The sequence below is a fragment of the Scatophagus argus genome, chromosome 13, assembly GCF_020382885.2.
Source record: "Scatophagus argus isolate fScaArg1 chromosome 13, fScaArg1.pri, whole genome shotgun sequence".
NCBI classification, from domain to species: domain Eukaryota; kingdom Metazoa; phylum Chordata; class Actinopteri; family Scatophagidae; genus Scatophagus; species Scatophagus argus.
This window is the reverse complement of record NC_058505.1, coordinates 20,603,362-20,627,882: the sequence shown is the minus strand read 5'-3', so window position 1 is coordinate 20,627,882 and position 24,521 is coordinate 20,603,362. Positions and strand designations below refer to the sequence as shown.

Genomic DNA, 24,521 nt, shown 5'->3' with positions numbered 1-24,521 from the left:
CGTAACGGTATCAGACTCTTTTACGTGTTTACTGAATCGTGGAAAAGTTCCCCTCCACTACGTGATAAAAATGTTGCACTACCTGTTATAAATTGCTGTTGTTAAAAGATAAATTGTGTCGCGAAAATACTACGTCGCTGACATTACCTCGGGAAAAATAATAACACAGCTGTTTATTCATTTTGGGAGTGAACGGAGTTGTCAGAACGCTGGTTTGTATTCTATTAATAAAGTTTGACTGACTTATCTGACTGTTTTGTTGACATTCCCTTTAGCGCAGCTCCATCTAGTGGACGCAAAACACAACCCGAGCCACTGCTGTAGCTTCTATCCTATGCGCCTTATAATGCGGTGCGCCTTATATATGAAAACAGTTTTAAAATAGGCCATTCATTGAAGGTGTGCCTTATAATCCGGTGCGCCTTATAGTGCGGAAAATACGGTACTAACTAAAAACAACAGACCTGCTCAAGATCAGCCAGGCCTTCACGAAATTAAACACTAGAGACAAAAACGCACAATGCATGACAGTTAGATTTTGGTCCAACTTTATCCCAATTTGCTCTGCTAGCTTTTCAGGAAGGCAACGACAACCTGACATGATCAAGACAGCTGCTCCATTGACTGCAAGACTTCAGGGAATCATGGGAAATGTCTGGCTCTCCCCTGATCAAAGAGTTGATTGGCTGATTGGTTTAGATGTTGGTTCAACAACATGATGTTTGATACAAACCTTTCTTTTTATTTTTGTCTAATTGGAAAGATTTTGATTTTGCCAGTCTGATTTTGCATCATGAGGTTTTGTTTTGTTACAGAATTGTTGTGTTGTGAGTTTAATTCATACTTTTATCAGATAGTTTGAATACATTCAGTTCTCATAGACTGCACACAGTCTATGACAGTTCTGTTCTACAATATAGATATTATTTATTTCATTCGTTGAAGTATCAACTCAAAACTTTTGGTAAGTGGGATGTGGGATTCTTAAAATAACATATGAACAGATGTTAAGGTCTGACGGTCAGAAGATCCGACAGATCAGTAATGTATAATATTGTCCTATTTTTCTGCTTTGTCCTGTTTTTCTGAGGTTTGAGAGGGCCAGGCCAAGAAATACAGTCTGGGCAGCTAGTTATAGTTGTAGTTATACAGCAGCAAACTGACAGCAAACTTGTTGCCTCACATGACAATTCTAGTCCATTTAGTAAGGCAAGTTTCAGATAAAATTATTGAGAGATAGAGTTTAAACCATAAGCTCTGTCATAATGATGACAGGTAGCTTATATAGCATTTAATAAGCTAATATGTCACACAAGAACACCATTAAAGCAATAATTATTCCTGAGTACAAGGTGGATAGACTGGTCTGATAAAATTTAATTGAATCAGGATTAGATTAGAGGATGTAAATATTTCTATGACTTCCCATGCAAACTGGTAAGGCTGCAGCTTTTTGCAACTGCCCCTTAACTAGAGTAATCTCAGCTCATACAGTTGCTTAATTAGCTTTTTCAGAGATTTCAACTGCACAGACCAGGGGTATACTTGTTGTCAAAACTGCCTCTACATTTGATTATTTGGGGCGGCACGTGGTACAGTAGTTAGCACTGTCTCCTCCAGGTTCAAAACTCGGTCTGGGCCCTTCTGTGTGGAGTTTGCATGTTCTCCCTGTGCCTGCATGGGTTTTCTCCGGGTACTCCGGCTTCCTCCCACAATCCCAAAAACATATGCATTAGGTTAACTGGCTATTCTACATTGCCCGCAGGTGGGAGTGTGTGCGTGTGTGGCTGTCCTGCTGACCAGTCCAGGATGAACCCTGTCTCACCCATAGTCAGTTGGGATAGGCTCCAGCCCCCTGCAACCCTGACGGATAAGCAGTATAGAAAATGGATGGATGGATTTGATTATTTGTGGGTTTAGTCAGAACTTAATAATTAATAAGTAGCTCTGAAAGCAGAGGTCTACCAAAATAAAATGGCAAGCAAACATACAAGTGTATAACCAGCCACACACCTTCAGCAGACAATGCTGCAAAGCTACACCTTCTGAAAAACATTTTGATGATTGTTCAGCCACAACAAATCTGGCTTTCACTGCTGCATCATTTTCTGCTGTAACTTTTGTGAACATAATCTGTTGAGCCTTTTGATTCTTCCACTTCCTAATGCCTTTCTTGTTTGGTGTCAAAGTCAGGCTGTAACTTGTATTCCTGTGGCACTGCTGCTGCTTTGGTAGAACACATACATGCTTGCCTCCATTAAGCACAACACATACTCACTTTCCTATTTCTCATTAAACTGTCTTCCCTCTGTGTCAACTTTGTTATTATTGGACATTTTGCTTGGCTGCTACTTTTAATGTTACTAGCAACGACCACTCAGCTCGAGAGCCTGGAAACAGATGTATGATACCGATCTTCTGTCTGGGTATACAGACATGTAGATAATAGATGATAGATGTCTTCAGTGTACTCTTCAGATAACAAAATCAAAATGCATTCTGGGACATGTAGTTTATGCACGCAGTACAGCAGCACAGAAAACCCATATTCTTTTTGTGGGCCACAGTAAGGTGCTGTGCCAGGTAGAATGTAAGATGCAATCAAGAGATACTTTTATTATTGGATAACTTTAATGGTTAAATAAAAAAAATAACTACTAACATCAGGCAATTAATCTAGCACGAAGTATTTTTAGATTTAGACTCTGTGATCTGTTTCTGTTCTGTTTCTCAGAAAGGTTATTAAATCTTATGCATAAAATGCAGACATCAGTGACACCAACAAATTATCAAGGTTCTGTTCAAACAAGATTTTCTTCACTGGGGATGTTGCGCTAGCCAAGTTGTATGCTCCTCACATCTTTGAAAACACCTGAACAAATTTCCATGTGGGCATTATTTTAAAAAGATGACAACATACTTGAAATCAAAATACCAAAACATTTTTTGGTTACAAAATAACAGTTGATGGAATAACTTTTATCCTACAGCATTGCTTTGAAACCAGAAATGTATGATAGGATACATATCTATCAAAGGTCCACCAAAAGTCACACTCCCAAAGTGTCCTGAGTTAGACAGGTGGAGTGTGGGTCAGGGTTCTTGAACTCAGCTGTACTTCATCTTCACTAAAACAGATACTGCACATTCACCCAGTTTGCTCAGAAGAAATAGTTTCTCCCCATGTGTTCATACTCACCTTGGCAACATTGGGGGAGCCAGTTGCCGTTGGTGGCCGCTTGGCAGCAGTAGGTGTGGTCACCTTGGGAACAGGGCTTTTTTTATTGGCTGAGGCTGTGGTGGGGGATGGGCGTTTGGCTGAGGTGGCCTCAACATTGGTGGAGAGGGTAGACGGGCGGGATTTAGCTGAGTTTGGTTTTGTTGAACCCACGTCAGGCTGGTGACAATGGAATTAAAAAAGGCATAATAACAGTAAAAAACAAACAAAAAAACAGAACGGAAAACAAGTAAAGGAAAACGCAAAGAAAAGGACGACATACAGAGAAATAGAAAGAAATCACTGATTGCAATGATAGCATGATATGGCAGCACAGGCAGCAACGATATGACAATCATTAGAAATTATAAAATTAAATTCGCAATTTACAGCTTTTCAGAGAGCTTGTGAATAGTAAAACAAAATTAACCTCAAATATGATGAAATGAGAAGCAGTCAAAAAGAAGCACATGATATGGAAGCTGGGTTTCAGGGACTGGATACATTAATAGATAAAAACTGAGAATCAGCAAGCACAATACACATCCACAGAGACTCGGTCATGGCATCCCATTTAGCTTCTACACACATACTACAGGTCCAGAAAGCATAACGCACATCTGTGCACCTTCACTAAACAAGTGATGCTGGAAACTTGGTGACATAGTTTAGATGCTATTTGACGCTAATTAAATTTTACTTTCGTACTTTTGCATCCCTATCTCATCCGAGTGTTGTCGGAGCCTAAGAAACTTCACTGTAATTGTTGAGCTGGCACTCGAGCCTAGCTGGTGAACTACTCTAATGGGCAAGCTAACTGCTAACACACTAGCTAGCAGGGGCAGAGCCAGATCTACCAGATCTATATATATGTGTGTGTGTCTGTGTGTATATATCTATATATACATATAGATATATACTGTATATACATATACACACACACACACTCAAAATATTGGTGGGGTTAATCTCCTCAGCATTTCCAACAATTAGGAAACAGCAGACAAAACTCTCAGTCTTGAGTGTATTAAATAACTGACACACTATAGCGTTCATTTACTGCCAGATCAACAACATTTACAGTCACTTTTCTGCTGCTTGCCCTCTCACACTCGCTTAACACACGCACAATAGAGAACATCAATGTTCTCACTATGTGGCTGTTTATCGCAACAGGCTTTGTTTGGCTTTGAGAAAAGGTTGCATGCAGCAAGACTACTAAATTGACTGCTAAAAAAACAGAACAGCATAGTAGGACAAACAACATGGGTATATATTATTAATATTTTATTAAATCCTCTCCTGGTTACTCTGTTCTCCTTTGCTCCCTGTTTCTTAACACTTCTCACTATCAGCTCCACCCTTATTTTAAAATACAAAAGGATTAAGTGCATATCTTATCCTCTGAAATCTGCTTTTGGCAGCTCTGTTCTTCTTTCCTCCTGTTCTTCACTCCTTTCTTCTTCACCTGTTTTCTCAGAAAGCTTTCACATCTAATTTCTTCTTCTCTCCCACCTTTAATTCCTTGATTTTCTCTTTCACTCCTTCACTTATCTGCAGTTCACTGGCTGATGCTGATGCTGCGGAAAGACTTTGTGTGCATGGCCGGCTGAGGTTTTACCCCCTCCCCAGTGAAAAACCTGCTCTCGCTGTAGTCCATAAGCTAGTAAGCTAGCTACCAAGCTAGGTCACCAAGGTGACATGACTGAAGGACGACACACACACACGACACCAAGACAACAACTCCCCATGACCACGTTAGGGGTGATGTATGGTTGGTGACAGATGCCCAGTAATAGAACTTTTGCTCCACTGATTTGGCAGCTCAGCCAGAGAGACTGAGGGAATATTACACAAAGCTCAAGTTCAAGTTCAAGTAATTCTGAAGACATTTTTAAAACCTAAGGTTTTTGAAGCTTCACCCACTCTGCTGTTGCTAGCCAGTTGGAAAATGCTAGCACCAGTCATTCACAATGGCTCCCTGAACTTCTGTCTGTTTTCTTAATACTGTCTGTTTACTCCATCTGGCATTTTGTCCTGAGGATTGCACATCATTTCATTCAACAAAGAATTATTGAAGACTGAAAGTATCTCTTCCAAATAGCTTACTTGCTAACTGTAAATCTACCAAATCTAACTGTCATTTAGCAAAGTTGGTGACCTGATGACCTCACCATGTGCTTTAGGAAACTGTAATGGACAGTTTTCACTGCTGGATGGTGGATGGTGCCACACACTCAATAAGTTATGATAATTTCCTTGATTTTGGTCTCTCTGGCTTTCCATTACCTCAGGACAGTTTACTATTGGCAAAAATGCAAACTTTAATGTCAAAGTTAATCGAAATTGAACCTGACACAAAAGATTTACACAGATTGAATTAGCCCCTGCGAGCAAATCCACTGATTTGACAGTAACGGCAGACACACACCAGACACAGACAGACAGTCAGGCAGAGAGACAGCCCTCCCCCCCCCCCCACCCCCATTCTGGGAGGTAGCAGAACCAATGACTGACAAGGAGTATGTCTCTGTTTTTTCTGCAATCAACCTTAGCACCAGTATGTGTGTTTGTGTGTGTGAACATGCAAAGATTTACGTGTCCTCCTTCAGGACGCTTTAGCAGGCTGTTGCTGGACACACCAGCTGTGGCAATGTCCTGTGACCTCTGGGTGACGGGGCTGTTTCTGGAACCATTGGACACTCTGCCACTTCGTGTGTGTATGCAGGAGTAAGGATAGCATGATAGCGCAATAGTGTGTGTGTGTGTGTGTGTGTGTGTGTGTGTGACCCACCTTGCTCTTGCTGTCAGGACTTGGCAAAGTCTTGCTGCCGTTGCCTGTTGGAGACTTGGCTATCCCTTTCCCTCCCTTCTCCTCCTTCTTCTCAGCTGGTTTCTTCTCCTCTTCCTTCTTCTCATCTTTGTTGGTCTTCTCTGGCTTGTCCATCTTCTCTGCTTTCTCACTGGCCTTGTTGTTTTTCTCTGCGTTCATCTTCTTCATCTTTTCTTCATCTTTGACAATCTTCTCAGACTTCTGGTTCTTGTCTGGGCCATTGTCCTGCTTCTGCTGTTCTTCCTTCCCTTTCTTGTCAAAGGTTTCTATCTTGTCTGTCTTGCTGGACATGATGTCTGTCTTCTCCTGCTTTTCCTTGTTGTCAGATTTCACTGCAAGAGAAACAATGTCATTATCAGCAATGTCCTATTTAACTTTCTTCAGCTGAATGGCATTTTATTTAAGGTTTTAGGAACAAGCACCATATGCACAAGATTCAGGAGAGATGTGGTCATGGCTCAAATAAACCAGCACTGAGGACACATCAGTAATAATTTATTTGTAAAAACCCTACCTCCACTTTCTTTGGAGAGAAAATGTCCTTATTTGCATGGCCGCAAGACATTCTTGTAAGGTAAACATAACATTTCAGGCATTTGAACAAACTGTTCAAATGCCTCAACGTCCAACTGTACATGCTGTTAAATGTTAAAAGTTCAGCACTGCAATCAGGTCAATAACTGGAAAAATTGCACACTGTTAGACACCTCTGAGGACACTGTGACATTCTAATGTGTACGAATGTTTTAACCAGCAAAAATTATCAAATTAAATAATTTCCTAATTGCAACTGGACTTCAATTACTTCTAAGCATGAATGTGCATGTAGGTTATTTAATGTAGGTCGCAGCAGCAGATGATTCTGGGTCTGGCTGGTAAACGGGTCAGGCCCAGTGATTCTTTTGCACTAAATTATGCAAGTGTCCACTGATGATGCTGTGTCTTTGAAAATACATGTCAGAAAGGTCAAATCCAGCCCTGATAGAGAAGGTGAACATTTCAGATGCTGAACTACAAGCTGACATATAGTTGGGTTAACTTAATACCTTTTACGTCTTGTGTCAGACAAATACATTCGCCTTGCATATTCTCCATAATGTGGTCCAGACTTGGTTCACCACACGACGCCCTTTGTCCTTAGATGTGTTGCAGAATATCTTTTCGCACATTATTGCATGTATGATTGTGACTATGCATATATGATGTAGTAAACGTAATAAATGTTCAGTCTGTTAATCAGACTGATGTGAAATCTTGCTTCACATAGTCTTTGTCTTCACGTTAGGTATCATGTCCTGAAGACGTAGATATTTAGCTCTAACCAACTGGTTCTCGCTACAAATCCACACCACCTCATCCCCTGGGGTACCAGTGGATACCATCTCCTGATATCATTTTCAGTCTACTACAATAATTGAAAAGTTAGAAAAATCTAGTATTTCCCTTTCTTGCTGATGTTTTCATGGGAATTTGTTCTCCTTTTCTAGCTGCAGCACAGCAAAGATGGTGTACCCTAACAAGCAGTCAAGTTGCAGTTTACATCCACATTTGTATAATATATGTAGTGTAATACTTTGAAGGACTTTAATAAAAAGCATTAAAAGCATTTTTGCTGAAATGGAAGTTATCACTGTATCGACATGTATGACTCCAGGGAATAATGTCCAGAGAGAAACATGCTGTCTTCACTTAGAGACTATTTTTACATGTGTGGATATATATTGTAAGCTCCCATTGTAGTTATTTTTAGTCATACACTATTTACAGCTGTGCCTCCTAAAAATTACATTTATATACATATATTTATTTACAACTACTTTGTAACAGTAAACATATTAATAAATAGTATTTATTGCAGACCAATTAAGCTTTCTAATAACATATTGAGGACGTTACTGATTAACATAAGTGGCAAGTCACTAAAATGTTGATACAGAACATATCAATAAAATATTCACTGACAACATATTTCATTTGTTTTCCAGATTTGACCAATCACTTGACCAAAGCTCTTCTCTTGTCAAACTTAATCACAAACTGGGGTCTGGGCTATCAGGCTTTGTGCAGCCCACCCCAGTCGCCTCCCGTGTGGCACATAAATGTAGTGTTCCATTCAGTCAAATAAACATTATCTCTGAACAGTGATTTTGTTTCCCTTATAAACATATTTATAGTTAGTGATAGTTATAGTTAGATAGTCTTGTTAGAATGTGATGTATGTAATTTTGAGAATACAGCTTGTATTTAACTTCTGCGTGCGAGTAAGAGTATGATTGCAAAAAACATTATCTGTATTTTTTTTCTTTTCAAATCAAAATTTGAAAGGTATGCATGATATTAGTGTTATCTAATCTGTGCGCCAGGATTATGAGAATAATATTAAGGGACATCCAGCCTCCACAGAGGAAGCACAGGGTCAAACTGGGTTGCATTGCCAATGTTGCCAAAAAGCTGATTCACAGGATGAGCACAGTTTAAGAAAGAAGGAGAGAATAAAGTGAAAGCAAGTGGGACGTCAGTCAGGGAAAGGTGAGCAGATGGAGGGGCGTGCAGGGGCCACTAAGAAATCTCTTACATAACGGTGATACTGGACAGGTCTGACTGTGCTGTGCCCTGACTATGTCATCGTATCTCCCCCCTCTTTGTTAACTCTGAAAACCTCGGAAATCATGCAAATTTATTTTCTCTAGCAATCAAACCGACAACATGAAGCACAATCCTCGAGAAGTACAGCTGCCATCAGACAAGACAGCTGTAAACTAGCTCAGCTTGGAGTCGGACATGGAAGATTCTCACGTGTCACTCATATGTGGTCATGCAGGTGACAGATTCCTGCATTCCCGTTTTCACTATTATTACAACGCTATTGTTTTGCTGTGCTTTATCAGGCTGTAATGAAGTCAGTTCCTGCCTCGCCATGTTAAGCCGATACAAGCTCATCACTTGCTGCAGCTGCTTTACAAAGCCTCTCGGTGACATCTACTTGTTTCATGAATTTTAATGTCCATGATTGTGAGATTCCTTGCAGAGCTTTGTTCCTGTCTGACTCCGATGTGTGACGCAGAAAACACGAGTCAATATAATCCATTTAAGAACTAAAAAAAAGTTCTATAGTCTATACTGCTAAAGAAAACTTTTCTCCTTTTTCTGTCCTCTAGCTGTAAATTTGTCATCCTGATCTATCTTTTTGTAATTTCGGTGTTTTAGTCTACTTTTGTTGGTGTGGTAAGTTCAGCTTTATTTTTCCTGACTGCCACAGACAATGAAAAATCCAGACATTAAAAGAGCTCCCTACTGATTTATCACAGAATCCTATCACTCAAGGCTGACAGCTTTGGTTTCGTTTTTTTTATTAAGTTGTCTCATTGTCTTCATCAGCAAATCTGATGATAAAGCTTGAAAATGGACTTTAAGATTGTTACCGTTAAATTAGGTTAGATTAGATTACGTCATTTATTTGGAGATCGACAGTAAAATGTAAACGTACAGACTTCCTCCTTAAACTTTGAGGTATTATTAGCAAGATTTAAGCCATTACTTCACCCCAAACAAAATGGGTTTACATAGTCTGCATGAATCTGATTAGACTAGGAAAGATTTTATATTTCTGTGTTTCAGGAAATCAAACTCAGTCAAAGCACTGAGAAATGACTGGACAATAACGTTCAACAACAACAACAACAACAAAACACATTTCAGAAGGGCAAACAAGAGTGAGGAGCTAAAAGCAACATGTGGTCTGCACCAACTTTTGGTTGTATTTCTACAAAAACATTTGCTGTCTGTATAATGAAAGACACCACACCCATAAAGCATCCACACATAAAGTAGGGTCTTAAACATTATACGACTCTATGAGCATAGCTTCCACACAAACCTGTGGCTTTACTGCTCATGCTACAGTAGTTTATATCACTGTAACCACTCTGCAACCCCAGCTATATGACTCATCCAACATGAAACTGCTGGCTGAGAACACAGAGGATCCATCTAATACCACGCTACAATACACAGCTGCTGGCAACCAGCTGTGTGTGTGTGTGTGTGTGTGTGTGTGTGTGTGTGTGTGTGTGTGTGTGTGTGTGTGTGTTTGTGACAGAGAGAGTTGACTGCCAAGTAATCAGGGCATGACTAACATACACAGACATGGAGCTGGTGCAAAGATATTTTACTGCAGGCAGCCTTTTCAACACACACACACACACACACACACACACACACACACACACACACACACACACACACACACACAGAGTTTCTCCTTTGCTGTCTAACAGGCACACATAAGCCCAGTTTGAGTATTGACCGCTATAGCTCCTACTTGTTAGCATGATAGCTATCAAACTACATAGACAGACACATGACTTTGCATAAACTGAATTCAATGACATTGCTGCAGTATGTGAGAGACAAACCACGTTTAATGTTTGCAAAGCCTTTTGATGTAACGTTTTTATCGGTGCATCGCAACATTATATGTTCGCAATTTACTACTGTTGCTTTTTGAAAATATTTCTTATACAGCGGTACACCATGATTTGTGTCTCGAATCCCTGGAGTGCAGACAGACGTTTGAAAGCATGACCCCGTGAGCCTCACACACACCTGGTTAAACGTCCTGGCTGCCCACATACACCTGGTGCACCTGTTTCCCTTCCCCCTCCTGTAATCGCCTACAAACCCCAGTTAATGTTATCAATTCAGTTCTGTTGTTTTGCGTTCGACAGATTCCAGATTCCCCTCCATATAGCAAGATCATAGAGATCATAGAGACAGCATTACAGGAAGGGCAGAGGTCTAAGTGGCTCCAACATAAAGAAGCGTTTTAAAAGATGACTACAGGTAACTGAGCCCATCTGTTTAATGAACTGCTTGTGTATTATCGCTGTTTGACTTTCCTTTCAGCTCAAGCTTCAAGACTCACACTCCCCCTCCCCTTACGGTCACGTACTTCTTTGTGCATGTGTGTGTATTGTTGTGCAGCTGTGATCTTTTTCTGTGTTAAATTAAAAAAAAAAAAAAAGAAAGAAAAAAACACTTTAAGTTTCAGTCTTGCTGTCTGTGTGTCTGTGGGGGCGTGTGCCTTTAAAATCTGTAAGATTCACGTCAGTGGAAGCTCTCCTCACACACACACACACACACGCACACAAGCACACATACACGATGCTAGAAATAGCTGCTCTATATTTGAATGAGTACAGTCAGAGTCAATGTCTAATCAATGTCCCAGCTTTTCTCTGTCGGCTGCAGTCTGAAAAACATGGCTAGATAGATAGATAACATATGCTGAGAAACATACACTATATACTAAATAGAAACGGATAGAAAATGTTGCAATGTACATGGGGAAGGACAAATTTATGGATGTTTCCTCTTTCATTAACCTTGTTCCTTGTTCCAAATGAAAGATGTCAATAATCCAAATCAGTGTTCATTCTAAGTTCTCAGCCCTGGGCTCGTCCTTCCATAACCCTCTGCCAGCTCCCTTCACACACTTTTCCCTCTTTCTGTATCTGTTACATCTCTCACCTGTCAGAATGTCCTCTGAATTAGTCCTAGAATTCATCGAACAGTAATTTCAAAGAACGTCACATAATAGGAAGATGCGATAATATCTATGTGACATTAATAAAGTGAAATAAAACACGGCGATGATGTGTAATCTGGCAAAGCCCATTTCCCGTTATTGATTTACTTTTAAAAGTGCATTAACCTTTGAGATAATGGAAATGAAGACTTGTTTCCTAAACTAATTTCATATACTTTCTCCAAATAAGGCAAGCAGACAGCACTCACGACATCCCAACAAAAGTGTGACAGTCCCATCTGAACTCTCATCTCCGATACAGCAAAGTGTGCTTAGTCCAACGGTCAACAGAAGGGACAAAACCTATTGTCCTTGGTTATCATGGCAGCAGTTGATAAGGGAGGCTCATTAGGAGAAACCTCATCCATATTTACTAATGTGTTAATAATGAAATAATTCATACTTAATGCTACTAACTTGTTAATACTTAAAACCAGGAAGACAATCCAAATAATTTGTACATTCAGTGTGTGTTCTACAATTTGCACAAAAAGTATAAAACTGTATCCTGAACTCAAGTATTGCATCAAAGCTTGTGTCTATTTATACCCAGCATGAGCTGCTATCAGCTGTGTCCTGCAGATGGTGGCTGTGACCTCAAGGATGGACCTCATATAGCTTAATTACTCTGACCAACTCAATGTACTGACACATGCAAAACCCATACCTTCCTTTCAACTCAGCTCATTAACGTGATTACCCCCGTCTTAAATAAACATGACATGTCAACCAACCAAATACAAGATGTATATATCGTTAACAGGATGTTGTTAGAAAGGCTCTGTTCCATATGACCTCCCTGTAAGTGAAATTTAAAGTGTAACTGAGAGCAGGGAGAATAAACACAACTCTGCCAAAGAAAAACACAAAGAATCTGAACTAATATGCACAGGAGGATAATGATGGTGAGCAGCAATGGAAGCAGCATCAGGATACACCAAATGCATACTCATGCCCAGTCACAGAATGTCAGAAGCTTAGCGCATGTGCTTCCTATCAAATTGGCAACCAGCACTGTGGCAGCCTCTGACTGATGTTCTAAAATACTCCCCTTTTCAGACACAGCTGATGTTGGAAAAGAAGGCAAACATCCTATATCTAGCCAAATGCCACTGAGCTGTAACGCCACGAACTGCAGCGTGTGCTGACGTGAAGTGAAACCGCAGAAGAAAGAACTGCAGATACTCATGGTCTAGCTCTGTGACGATGATATTCAAATACTGCACAACCACGTACGAAGATGAAGGCAGAGTAACACAAAAGCAGTCCTCTTGCTCCAGTCTGTTGGAGATGTTACATTTCTGTATAATCACAGCTCTGTATGAATTAAGATAATACAAATCAATGCTGGTACTAAATTCTTTCATTAGATCAGGTTACAAGCAAGTGGCTGGAATTTAAAGTTACAGTTACAAGTTAAGGGGTAACACTGTGGCCTACATTCACGGTGTGCCAGTGCTGTGGAAAATATAAATGTCCTCAGAAATACACATGGATGCTACACTGGCTATAAAGATTTGACTTAAAGAGAACACAAACAATGAAATCAAAAAGCTGAAGTAAAAGTATTCACCCTTTTTGGCACCACTCTAGCAAGCCATTTCCACTGCAAATGTTCTGTTTCGCATGACTGATACATGCATGGTAGCCTTCTATTCGGTAAATCCAAGGGAAAGCTTGTGGAGGGTGGGAAGGGCATACCTATGTTGCATGGTAGCACTTTGCACAGCTGCATAAATCTTGTCCACGCATGTCACAATTTTTCATGAATGTAGCTAGGTAGAACAACGAGCGACTGATGGTTAACAGTTTCTTCAAAAGGCTAAAATAAACGACTATGGACACAAAACCAAACCTTTATAAACTGCTGAACAAATTAGATATCTTAACATTGATTCGGGGGTCTGGAACCAAGCTAAGAAAACTTTACCCTGTAAATGTGATAATCTGTTGTTTATGTTTTTTCATAGACATCACAACAGAAGAAGAAACTCTTACCCGTGTTTAGTTTATCATCTTGCATGCTGTTAATAGCTGTTCCTGTAGGGGGTGGTACAGTGAGTAAAAAATTGCTTTCACAACTCCCATGATGCCTTTTTGGAGGTGGAGAGGATGGCATTACAGGTGATGTCATTAACGGGGATGACATCACTGTCATCATTGCAGCTGCGGCTTCTGTGCTGTCTGTGACTGTGAGTGAGCGTCGGACAGCCACGTGCGGGTAAGGTGCCCTGGGCGGGCATACTGTTCCTGCCAGGGCAAAGTTTGGCATGTTTGGTATCATCGTTGGCGAGCCTCCCATAGAAGTGGGGTATGTTCCGGCCATTATCGTGGGAACAGACAAATGTGAACAATCAGACAATGCGCGTCGCACTGCAGTCCGCTGTGGCATTTCACTGCTTTGGCCTGTTTTTATCGCTCTGTTTAATGGAGCATGTGATCCCACGTTCTCATCTTCAACACGACTTGAATCCTGTGACAAGCCATGCATTGCTCCACCTGTTCCACCTCCACTAGGAGTACATGACCCTGTCCTTCCCTTTTCAGAATGGCTAAAGTTTTCTCTTTCCACTTTTCCCTTCCCTACTTCATGCACCCCAACACTAGGAGGTAGGCCTGCTCTAGGCCCTTCAGTCGCACCAGCTTTACTGCTTGGTAGATCAGCAGCAGGAGGAGCAGTATCAGTGGGCTGTGTAACACTTTGCTTTCCTAAAGATGGCTTGACAGCTTGATTTCCAGTTAGATGTGCAACTGAATTTTCTTTTAGATTTCCAAGTAAGTTTCCAGAGGAAGAAGATGGAACAGATTTCTTCTCATCCTCTTTATGTCCTGGATTTGATCTTGTACTTCCAATGAAGCAAGGGCTCAATGTGTTCCTCTCACCAGGCTGCTCAACTTGTGCAGGCACTTGAGATCCCTGGATATAAAATCCATCTTTGCTTCCTCTACAGTTTTGTTGCAGATTATTTTGTCCAAAGTTAGGGTTTGAAGTGGACTTATGGTCTGTCACAGAATTCGTAAAGGATCGCCCAGGTGAGATGGATGGGGAAGGTAATGAAGAGGAAGGGGAAGAGCGGGAAGACACGGGGCTGCTAGGACTTTGTCCTGCACTGCCTAATGGCCCACCTGCCCCTCCCACCCTGTGTCCATCCTCCTTTGGCCTCACTCCTCTAGAGCCCTCGTCCTCTATCTCCAGTACTGGCATGTTAAAGCTCGGAGCTCCTGGTACCTTGGTCTCTATCCCTGACAATGTCCCCTCGGTCCTGCATCGCTCAAATTTCATTTCGTCTTCCATCAAAGTTATTTTGGACCCCCCCTGTGTGGCAGCAGCAACCTGCCCTCCTAGTGCCATCTGGCCTTGGCAGTGCCAGTCACTGTGTTGTTCAGAGGCTGGGTTGGGGGGTGATAGCGAAGAGGAGGCCAACACCGCAGGGATGCTGGTATCAGAGAGGGTACTGGAAGGTTTGTGCTGCTGCTGCTGTTGTTGATGTCCACTGGAAGGTTGTCCGTACCCGCTGCTCCCACTGATAATGTTTGGCTGCTGCCAGGGTGAGCCAGAAAGGAAGGACATTCTCCGGGTCTGTTGTTTTCTTGCTTGGTCTCTTGTCAGTCTCTTCTTTTCTGTCTTATTTATTTCTTTGTCCTTTTTTGTAGTTTTTGTTCTTCCTTATATCTGTCTTCAGTTTTTCCTCCTGTCTCCTGCTCTTTTCTGTCTCCAGGAAGTGCCGTTTTACTCTTGTCCAGGGGGCAAAAATTTCCTTAGTATCCAAAGAGTTATGAGCTTGAAAAGTAGAGAAAGCAATGCATCCTTTCTTCTTTTTTTTTTTTTTTAAAGTAATGCCCCAGAGTTGTGTGTGTTAACTGAGCTGATGCACGTGAAGTGCATGTGTGTATGCAAAATAGATCTGTGTGTTTACAGGCGAGGCGAAAGGGGTGCGTGTGAGAGTGAGAGTGGCTGTGTGTGTCTGGTTGTCTCGGTTTCTCTCTGAGCACTGCACAGATCAGCTGTGGGGCTAAATTGCACCTTGCTTTCTCTCTGTCTCTCTTCTTTCTCTCTCTCACTCTCCCCCTCTCTCTGACATCACAAAGTCACATGATAGCCCGGAATATTCCCTCATTCGCTGGAGCAAAATTTCAGCATCTAGCCCCTAGCGACAAGTGTGCACGGGCATACACACATGAAGACACAAGATAGCACAAACACATGTAGGGTGGCAAACATACATGCACACAAACAGCTCAGTGAATGTCACAGTTGCCATATGACAGCCACTGTTCACATGTTAATACAAAGCGAGAGACATAAGGAGAGATTAGTGACACATCTTTGAAGACTGTAATCATCCAGACTAGACTCTGATTGGTCTTTGTCTCCTTCTAATATCAGCTATTACTGCACACGTAAGAAAGAAAAAAAGAAAAAACATATTTTTTGAATCTATAATTTACCACACTGATGTCATGGAAAAACATGCACCTGTGTTGATTAATTTGTGCGTTCACTAAAATTATTTTCTGTAGTTCGTATTCACTTGCAAAGTTCCTGTTTTCACATGTTTACCATAATTAACTCAATAATCAACTTGATTTAGCTGATCACATTGATTCACTTGATCATATTCATTAGATTTCACTGCAAGCACATCCAGTTCAGGAGTAGGGGCAAATATATTATTTTGGGCTGTATTCTTGGCTTGACTGACTTTGAAGTGTAATATTTTCAAAGTTTCTTTTGTTTTCATAGGCAGACAACTCTTCTGGACAACATACTACATAAAAGGCTAGAGGCTAGTTCTTTATTGCTGACAGTTCTTGAACAATGGTAAGTATCCTGTACCCGCAAGTCTTTTTGGGGAAAAAATTAAGACAGGATGAAGCTTAGCCTGCTTTAAAGCCACAGGGGTTTTCAGTAAAGGCATTAATCAGAAATAATTGAAAAATAGAATTCATCCATTCAGTGTTAAATATAATATGATACTTTTCAAAACCAAATCTTGACCAAAGGCACAAAAGTCACAACAGAACAGTTACTAACTCCCAAAGGTGAATCATGTTAGTCTAATTAGTAGCAGTAACAGTATGTCAGTTCTTACAATTAGAAGTTTGATATGTGGGTTTTCAATGCAACACAAAGCAGACAGCCAACATCAGTTAGAAAAACAGGCTATGTTACATGTTAAAGCTGAGGTCTCAACGTGAAAGGCCTTCAGCTATAGCCTGGATCAGATTATCATTTTTTTCAAGCTCGTTGGTTTGGTACTGTGGACTGAAGAAATTTCTTCAGACTGAACAGTGAAAGCAGCTATGAAGTGCGAGCCTACTGGCTAACTTAACACAGCACAAATTAGCTAGTGCAAGCTAACTTTACATTATATGATAAGCATAAGATGGCCAAAAAGTCAAAGACTTCTTTTCTCAGCACTGACCAAACGGTGTATAACATCCCAGTGAACACTAGCTTCACAGTCAACTCATCAGGAGGCCAAGAAAGCTGCGAAGAGATGGTGATACAGGGTAGGCACTTGTTTCTTATTATGAAACCCAGAACAACTTGATGACTTTCAAGGCTTTATTAGCTTGTTTTAGAGATTTTCTGCCACTTAGTGAGATCTCTCTCATAATCACCTCTCAATCATCATGTATGTAGATTCTGCCAACAGGAAGTCTCTAAATGAAAACAAAACAAAAGACGCAAGTAGTGGGAATTATAATCTCCATTGTTAAACAACCATAATTGCTGATGAAAATTGATTTGATGTGACTTTGGGAGAAAGACTACCTTTCTTCCCTGTAGTGACAGGCGACCAAATGAAAAGCACCATTACCTTGACAATGACTAATATCTCTAGGTTTGAACTTGTTTGAGATGTTTGGAATAATGTAAACGCACAAATAATTAAACAGAGAAAGGTCTAGGTGTTTTAGACCTGTTTTAGACATTTCAACATTTATAGTCATGATTCTGACCTCCTTATAAAATTAAGTCCAAGTGTCACTCTCTTTTAACTGCTTTTTGGTCATCTGACATGATTAGAGATGCTTTAAAATTTTTTACAAATATACCAAAAGAAGACAGACTGCACAGAACCCCTGGCACAATTTGAAGCTTGAAGGAAGAGAAAGTACCTTCTTCAAAGTAGACATTTTTACATGCAGGAAATGCACAGGTGTCACTTGTAACATTAATTATGGCTGCACTGCAGTATTGAGCGCAATTTCTAGGGTTCTGGTATTGTGGTGTTTCCTGAGAAGCATAGTTTGTGGAGCGCTTACCTGGGTCGCCTGTGTGTTATCAGTTATACCTGTGTATTTACTGGTATTAAAAAGGCCTGATGTTGAGATGTTTATTCCAATGAAGTACCGATTTTAAAATTCAACACAGAATTAAACGTGTAGCTTTAGATCATGAGCTTTTCAAAACTAACTATTATGGCACAGCTTGCCTTTGTAAACCATTTGTGCCAAGAGCTGGGGCAGAGGAATGACCCAGTGTAAGCTGGAGCCATTAGTTATGAAATAAAGTAATGTGTTGTGAGTGAAGCCAACCTGTCCCCTTTCCAGTATTCATCGATGCCTTCAACTAACTGTGTGCATGGTACTGGAGCCTTTTCAGCTTCAAGAGTGGTGCAATATCCCACAACACCCAACTCAGCATTTATACAACATCCTTGCAAGGAGGATTAAAACTGTTCTGACGGCACAGGATCTCATCCGCACTCTGCCTCTTTCATCTCCACGTTTCTGCCAAGCACTGACTTTCTGGACTTACTGAGAAATTGTGTGCAGGGGCTAACTGTCGATATTACATTACATCTACCTAAACTGTAACAAGAAACTACAACATGATGAAACTGATGCTGCTTTCCAGACAGACATAATGACACGATGTGCAGCACTCAGCTATCATCAGCTCCATGCGTGAAGCAGAAAGCATAAACTGACGTCAAGGAGTGAAACCATCTGGAATTCAGTATTCGGTCTTGAATCTCAGCTGGAACTGATAATTCTTCTAGCAGTTTAAAACACTGAGCAACCTTTCCCAGAGACCAAGGTCACGTTCAAAAAGGGCTACTGCTCTCACAATATGCAGTACTTGCATCACAAACCTGAGCTGTAACGCTGCATGACCAAGGTGATACGTAAACCATACAACAGGTGATTAAACAGTGTTTACGTGTATTCAGCCTTCATTACACGCCTGCATGTTAATCTCAATCTTAATGCTGTTTACAACAAAAATGTTTGGTCCTCGCAGAAGACAAAAGGAGCCAAACAAAAGTAGAAAGTGTTGACAGCTAGTTCACATGTAGACAGTAGTAAATATGTTTGGGAATCAGCTGACAGTATTTCAACCAAATGTCTGATGAGTTTTTTTTCACTGCACATAGCAGCTGACTTTCAGCCACCAACCCCACTTCATCCCCGACACATCCGAAGCTTGTGCCAAAATAACAGGAGCAACTCGTCAAGCATGGCTGAAAATGAATAGAGCATTATTACATAATCCTCCACAAACAATTTGTCGACTGTAACCACAGAGAAAGAGGCAGCCAGAGAGAGGAATAGGAAGACATTAGAGCATTGTTCAGTTTCCACACAGTCGGAAAGGGTGGCCGTTATGCAAGAGATGCAGGCAATGCTTCTGTTAAACTCTGGGTCAGCCTCAGAGGTGATGTGCTAACACTGAAGCGGGTCTTCTGGTTAAAGCAGAAAAACTTGTAAGTTTGACAGCAGAAGTTCTGGCATTTTGAGACCAGACAAGAGCAAGTCTGAAAGTCGAAAGGCAAAGGACTTACCCCGCCCCCCCGTATTCATTTTTCACCTTCACAGACTGTTTTTACTTTCAGGTGAGAATGTATCAAATCAGATGTTATGTATATTCATTAGGACTCTGTTGAACTGCATGTCTGAAAGCCTGTGGCAGTGACCTCTACCTATGTGGCTGATGTCATTTTTTTTACTGCAGCTGCATTGAGAGATGTCATTTCATTTTAGCTCAGCTAGGAGAGGTTTCCATTCTTCATCATGATGTCCCACAAAACCATGTCCAGTGTAGACCAGTTTACTTAACTTGTGATGGAAAGACATAGAAAAAAAACAGTACTCGAAAAGCCAAAGGCAAAAACATCAAACATACTGCATATCTTATGTATAAACTTTACATAAAATCCATCATTTGTTAGTTTAAGGTACCGCGAGCCGTGCATCACTATGGCGGCTGCTGAGTGTGCAAATCATTGACCAAAGTACAATAATTCCCTTCCTGTTTTTAGAACGCTGGGATGTGCTTGACTGTTTCACTTCATGCATTGTCTTTGTCTCATGTTTCTCCACCTGTCTTTCTAGGCACGTCTCGCTGTTTGAACCCCCCTGACTTGGAACAGCCTATACAACTGTGTCACTCTCATTACTGCTCGTGGCCATTTTTCTGTAACTGATTTTCTGTCTCCAGCGCAGATATATGATATCCCCAGTTCTTCCTGGTCACTGGCTCTCTTTCTCATTATGACTCAATTTTATGATTCTGCCTAACTTAACTTATCATTACAGCACAAGTGAGATAAGGCTGGCTGGAAATACTCACTAGAGCACCAAACCTTGATCAATCCACAGATGAAAATAGCAACACATTGTTTCCTCCTGAAAAACTACATATGCCCACTATTTTTAGGAAATAATGGAATTGTGATCTGTTGATAATAAGAAAATTCAAGAGTAACACCAGGCTTACTATTTCTTACTGTTTATTTAACATGTTTCTTTCTGGTTCTCTCCCGACACACTCTGGACGCTGTTCTCCTCCTCTGACTCTGAGTTCTGTCACTTGCTTTAATGAGTTCATGTTTCTGCGGTAATACAATTTGACTTGTTTTGATCTCTTTGTATTTTACTTACAAACTTACTTGTTTATATTCAAGCTATTTTGTTGCTGCCACACAGCATATAGTTGATTCCCTTGTTCAAGCTGGCATTACTTCCTTCCATTAATATGCAAATGATATCTGTATTTTGACCATGGAAGGCCAACTGTAACTTCCCAAAATAAAACTGTAAAAATCTCAAAAACTTTTAATGATTAGAAATTTGATGGTAAATATGGCTCCCAAAATAAAACTGTAAAAATCTCAAAAACTAAAACTTTGGCAACTTGGCAAATAACAAGCTAGACCACAGAGAGACTGTGGGATTCTAGGAAGACAAATGAAGTTCAAAAGCAAGAGAACAAAATAACAAGTCACATATTTAGAAGAAGCTGATGAGGACTCAAATTAAATCTGATTTTCTTGCAGCTTTCTGCACAGGCAAAAAAAAAAATCACAGAAGTCACTGTAAGCCCTCCTTTTTGAAGGTCACAGACTGTTGAACATCATCTGGAGATGGAAAAAACAGAGAGAGGACGCTACAGCTGGTTGCCCATGGTGCTGGGCAGAGAGAGAGAGAAGGATGAGGGGGGATAGGTGGAGGAGGAGGAGGAGGAAAAGAAGGAGGGAGGAGAATCTTGTCAGAGCGTTTCTATTTTTACTCTTCGACCTCACTGACTGTCACACCCAGTCCACCCCTTCACTATCCCTCCATCCCTCACTTGCAGAGTCTCTTTGTTTCCACGGCAACCGCCTCCCATGTCTCCCTGACAACACCTCCCCTTCCCAACTCCCCCCCCCCAATCGCCATTGCAGTGATTATTACGGTGCTGCCGCAGCGACACAGGGAGTCTGGGCAGAGGGGGAAGACATGACGTGGATGGAGGAGACAGAAAGGGCAAAGAGATGGAGGTTGGAGGGAAAGGAAAATGGGTGGGGGGAAAAAGAAAGAGCAAAGAAAAAGAGGTAGAAGCAGCGAGACGGGGGGCTGAGGAAGACAGAGGGCAGGGAGAAAAGAATCTGGGAATGGAAACGGATGAGATGATGAAGGGCAACAGATGAAGGTAATAATGATGCAGGAAGGGAGGAAAGGGGAAAAAACAGAGAGGATGTGGAGGGGCAAAGGGCGATTAAATGAAGTAAACCCGACAGAGGAGCTGAAGCAGAGAATGGAAAGAAGGACAAGAAGAAGAAAAATCACTTCCAAAAACTGGCTCACTTTTTACTTTTGTCAGTTTAATCTGGTCTTGGTGGTGTGGAATTGGTTTAAAAGACCCAAAAATATTTAATTACAGAAATCTGAGTTAATAGGTGATCAGAGAAAGAGAGTTGATTTAATTTTGCCAAAATAATGATAAAAAATAAATAAATAAACCCTGCATAATTACCTCAAACAAAAAGAGAAAACTTCTCTGGCAGCTTCTGCATTGCAATTTATATTTGGTGTCAATTAATCAGATTTGGCAGGAAGGAAGAAAGAAAAGCTTTCCTCTGCCAAAATAAAGATAGCAAAGAGGACGCATACAGTCAGCCTGTAAACACATCATTAAGTTGTCTTAAACGAGATCCTTTTTGCAGTGTTCACTCATAAGAGAGCGCCTGTAAAACATCCAGCATGCCACAGCACTGCTGGATGTCCCTGTCCAAGTCCACGTCCATGCTGTCATGACTGAAGTAGAAAAAATCACCCAAAAATAAACACTACTTATTCAGACTGCATCAGTTAAAACTTTCAATTCAAGCAGACCACCAACAAAAACTGTGACTGTGTGATTTTCTGACATTATAACTAGAGAACCCAGTGCTGTTCTCCTGTTGTCACTCATATCTCATATTCCCAAAGACCTCACAGCACAGGAGCACACCATACTGTATCAAAGGTTTTCAGCATTACAACATGATGATAAGGTACTTTGAATGAAAATACCTGAAACCAATTCCTGCTTAGAAGGAAATGATTCAGATTCACAAGTCTAATCTTATCTCGAGTAAGAGCATTGACCGAGTTATCATTATCTACTATATATTTACTATTATCTACCATATAGTCTATAGCTCAACAGATATTGGATTTCTTAAGCTGATGCTGATATTGGTCAGGTAGTAATATATCTGCTGATGGTGCTTCCTCTTCTTTTTTTAAAAAACATGTAACATTAAGCAAAAAAATATGTGGAACTATTTCTGAATTATCTTAAAGCTAGTTAGGTATGTCTGTACTAATGTATCCTTTCACTTGTTGGTCAACATATACTGATACAAATATATTTGCAATAAGCTAATATCAGCCAATATATTGTCCTGACTGAGTTAGCTGTAAAGTATACTGCAATATAGTATGCTTTGTACAATACTGAGCAGTAGGATTTAAACTACTGCTCATTTTTACTGATTAATGATAACTTTTTGTTTGATTACCAATTAGGACATGCTAGAAAATTATAAAAAAAAATGCCTGTAACAATTGAAATCTTCATGTTGCTGTTTAGTCCCAAAGCCAAATATATTCAGAAAAATAAATCCTTGTATTTGAGCAGCTGGAACTAGAAAATGTAGTTTATTATACCAATGACCTCACCTGATGATCACAGTTGTTGTCATTTAGGTTTGTTTTAGTCAACAAATCAAATGCATTAGTCAGCCAAATTCAAAAAGAAATACAAATATCTATAATATTACATCATAATATATATAATGTTTGATAATATATATAACACTATATACGATATTTATGTGTGCCATGCCATCTACTGGTTTCAGATTTGGGAACATCTCTCTGCCAAGGCAACTGTTGTGCTGAATGTGGGCAGTGCAGGATGTGACGCACACAGAAATCAGTTAGCTGGTTTGTAGCCTGCTTGTGTGTTTGTGGTTGTTTTGTTCAGTCCACTGACCCACTGCCAGTCATTGAACATTTCTCTTGTGTGGCAGTTTATAATTTTAATGGCCAATAGCGTATAACAACAGTTGTTTAGACACAACAGCAATCACATTCTCCTCCATCATGGCTCAGTAAGAAAACTAACTGAGCTAACTATGCCATTAATGCCCATGTGGGCTCAGCCACACACTCTTCTTTACAGCTGAGGCTGGAACTGAGCTCCAGCTGCATCAGTCTGATCCAAACTGCACTCCTCCCAGCAGACACCTGATGGAGCCAACATGCAGGGCTGAAGCTCAACAACCCCTCAGTGCTTTACAACACACTGCAACATGTTTATCAGTAGGCAATGTTAGACTGCCAAGCACAGCACACGCGGGTCTCCAGTGATTATCTCAAGTTATGGTATTCACTTTAATTCAATCTCACTGGATGACTCTCGAGGACAAAACAGACTGTTTCATCATGTGTGTTTGTATTTAGACTGTGAATTTCATTCACTGACAAAAGGCGCTAACTGTTCTACTTTGCCTACATGTGGTTGAGTACCATCTGGCCAAGGCTATATACAGACACACACACCAAGAGGACAGCCCATTTTTTCTCAACTTACAGGCCTCACATACACACACACACGGCAAAAGGTGAGGGTGTTTTTTGCCTTATGTAAGGGTGAAATGGGCTGAGTCATCAATATTGTATATTAGAGTGCATTTACTGACTACCAGTCTCACTGGACAACAGATGGGCCAAATCTTGAAGTGACATGCTTACTATGATATGACAATAATTACACAGTTCAGGAGGAAAACTTGGAGAAAAACAGCATCAGGTATGTCAGACAGGTGCATTACAGGTGCTCTGTTTGTGCCTGGTTGAGTTACGTTTATTCTGTTTATGTTTCTCCTGTTTATTGCTTTTTATACAAACCACTCATATTTGCCAAACGCACAACAGAAATGTATAGAAATGAAATAACTATTCACCACACAATCACGGTAATAACACTGCACGGTCATGGGTGTCCAGTGCAGTGAAGTTCCTAATGAGAATGAAACACGCAAACTTGAAAAAGAGAAACTTGTCTTACCTGTTGTTCATGGTCCAATGATTGTAGCATTATGAAACAGAAAAAAGGGGTG

General features: G+C 40.6%; 1 protein-coding gene across 1 annotated transcript in view; it reads right to left on the bottom strand.

The window, feature by feature from the left end:
* The window catches only part of map4l (microtubule associated protein 4 like), an 80,163-nt gene that overhangs the window by 28,928 nt on the left and 26,714 nt on the right, over positions 1-24,521 (bottom strand). Inside the window, exons 7-8 of the mRNA XM_046407779.1 lie at positions 6,012-6,382; positions 3,200-3,397 (exon numbers count right to left, since the gene is read on the bottom strand). Coding sequence (XP_046263735.1) covers positions 3,200-3,397; positions 6,012-6,382 — 569 coding nt within the window. The remainder of the gene's footprint in view (positions 1-3,199; positions 3,398-6,011; positions 6,383-24,521) is intronic.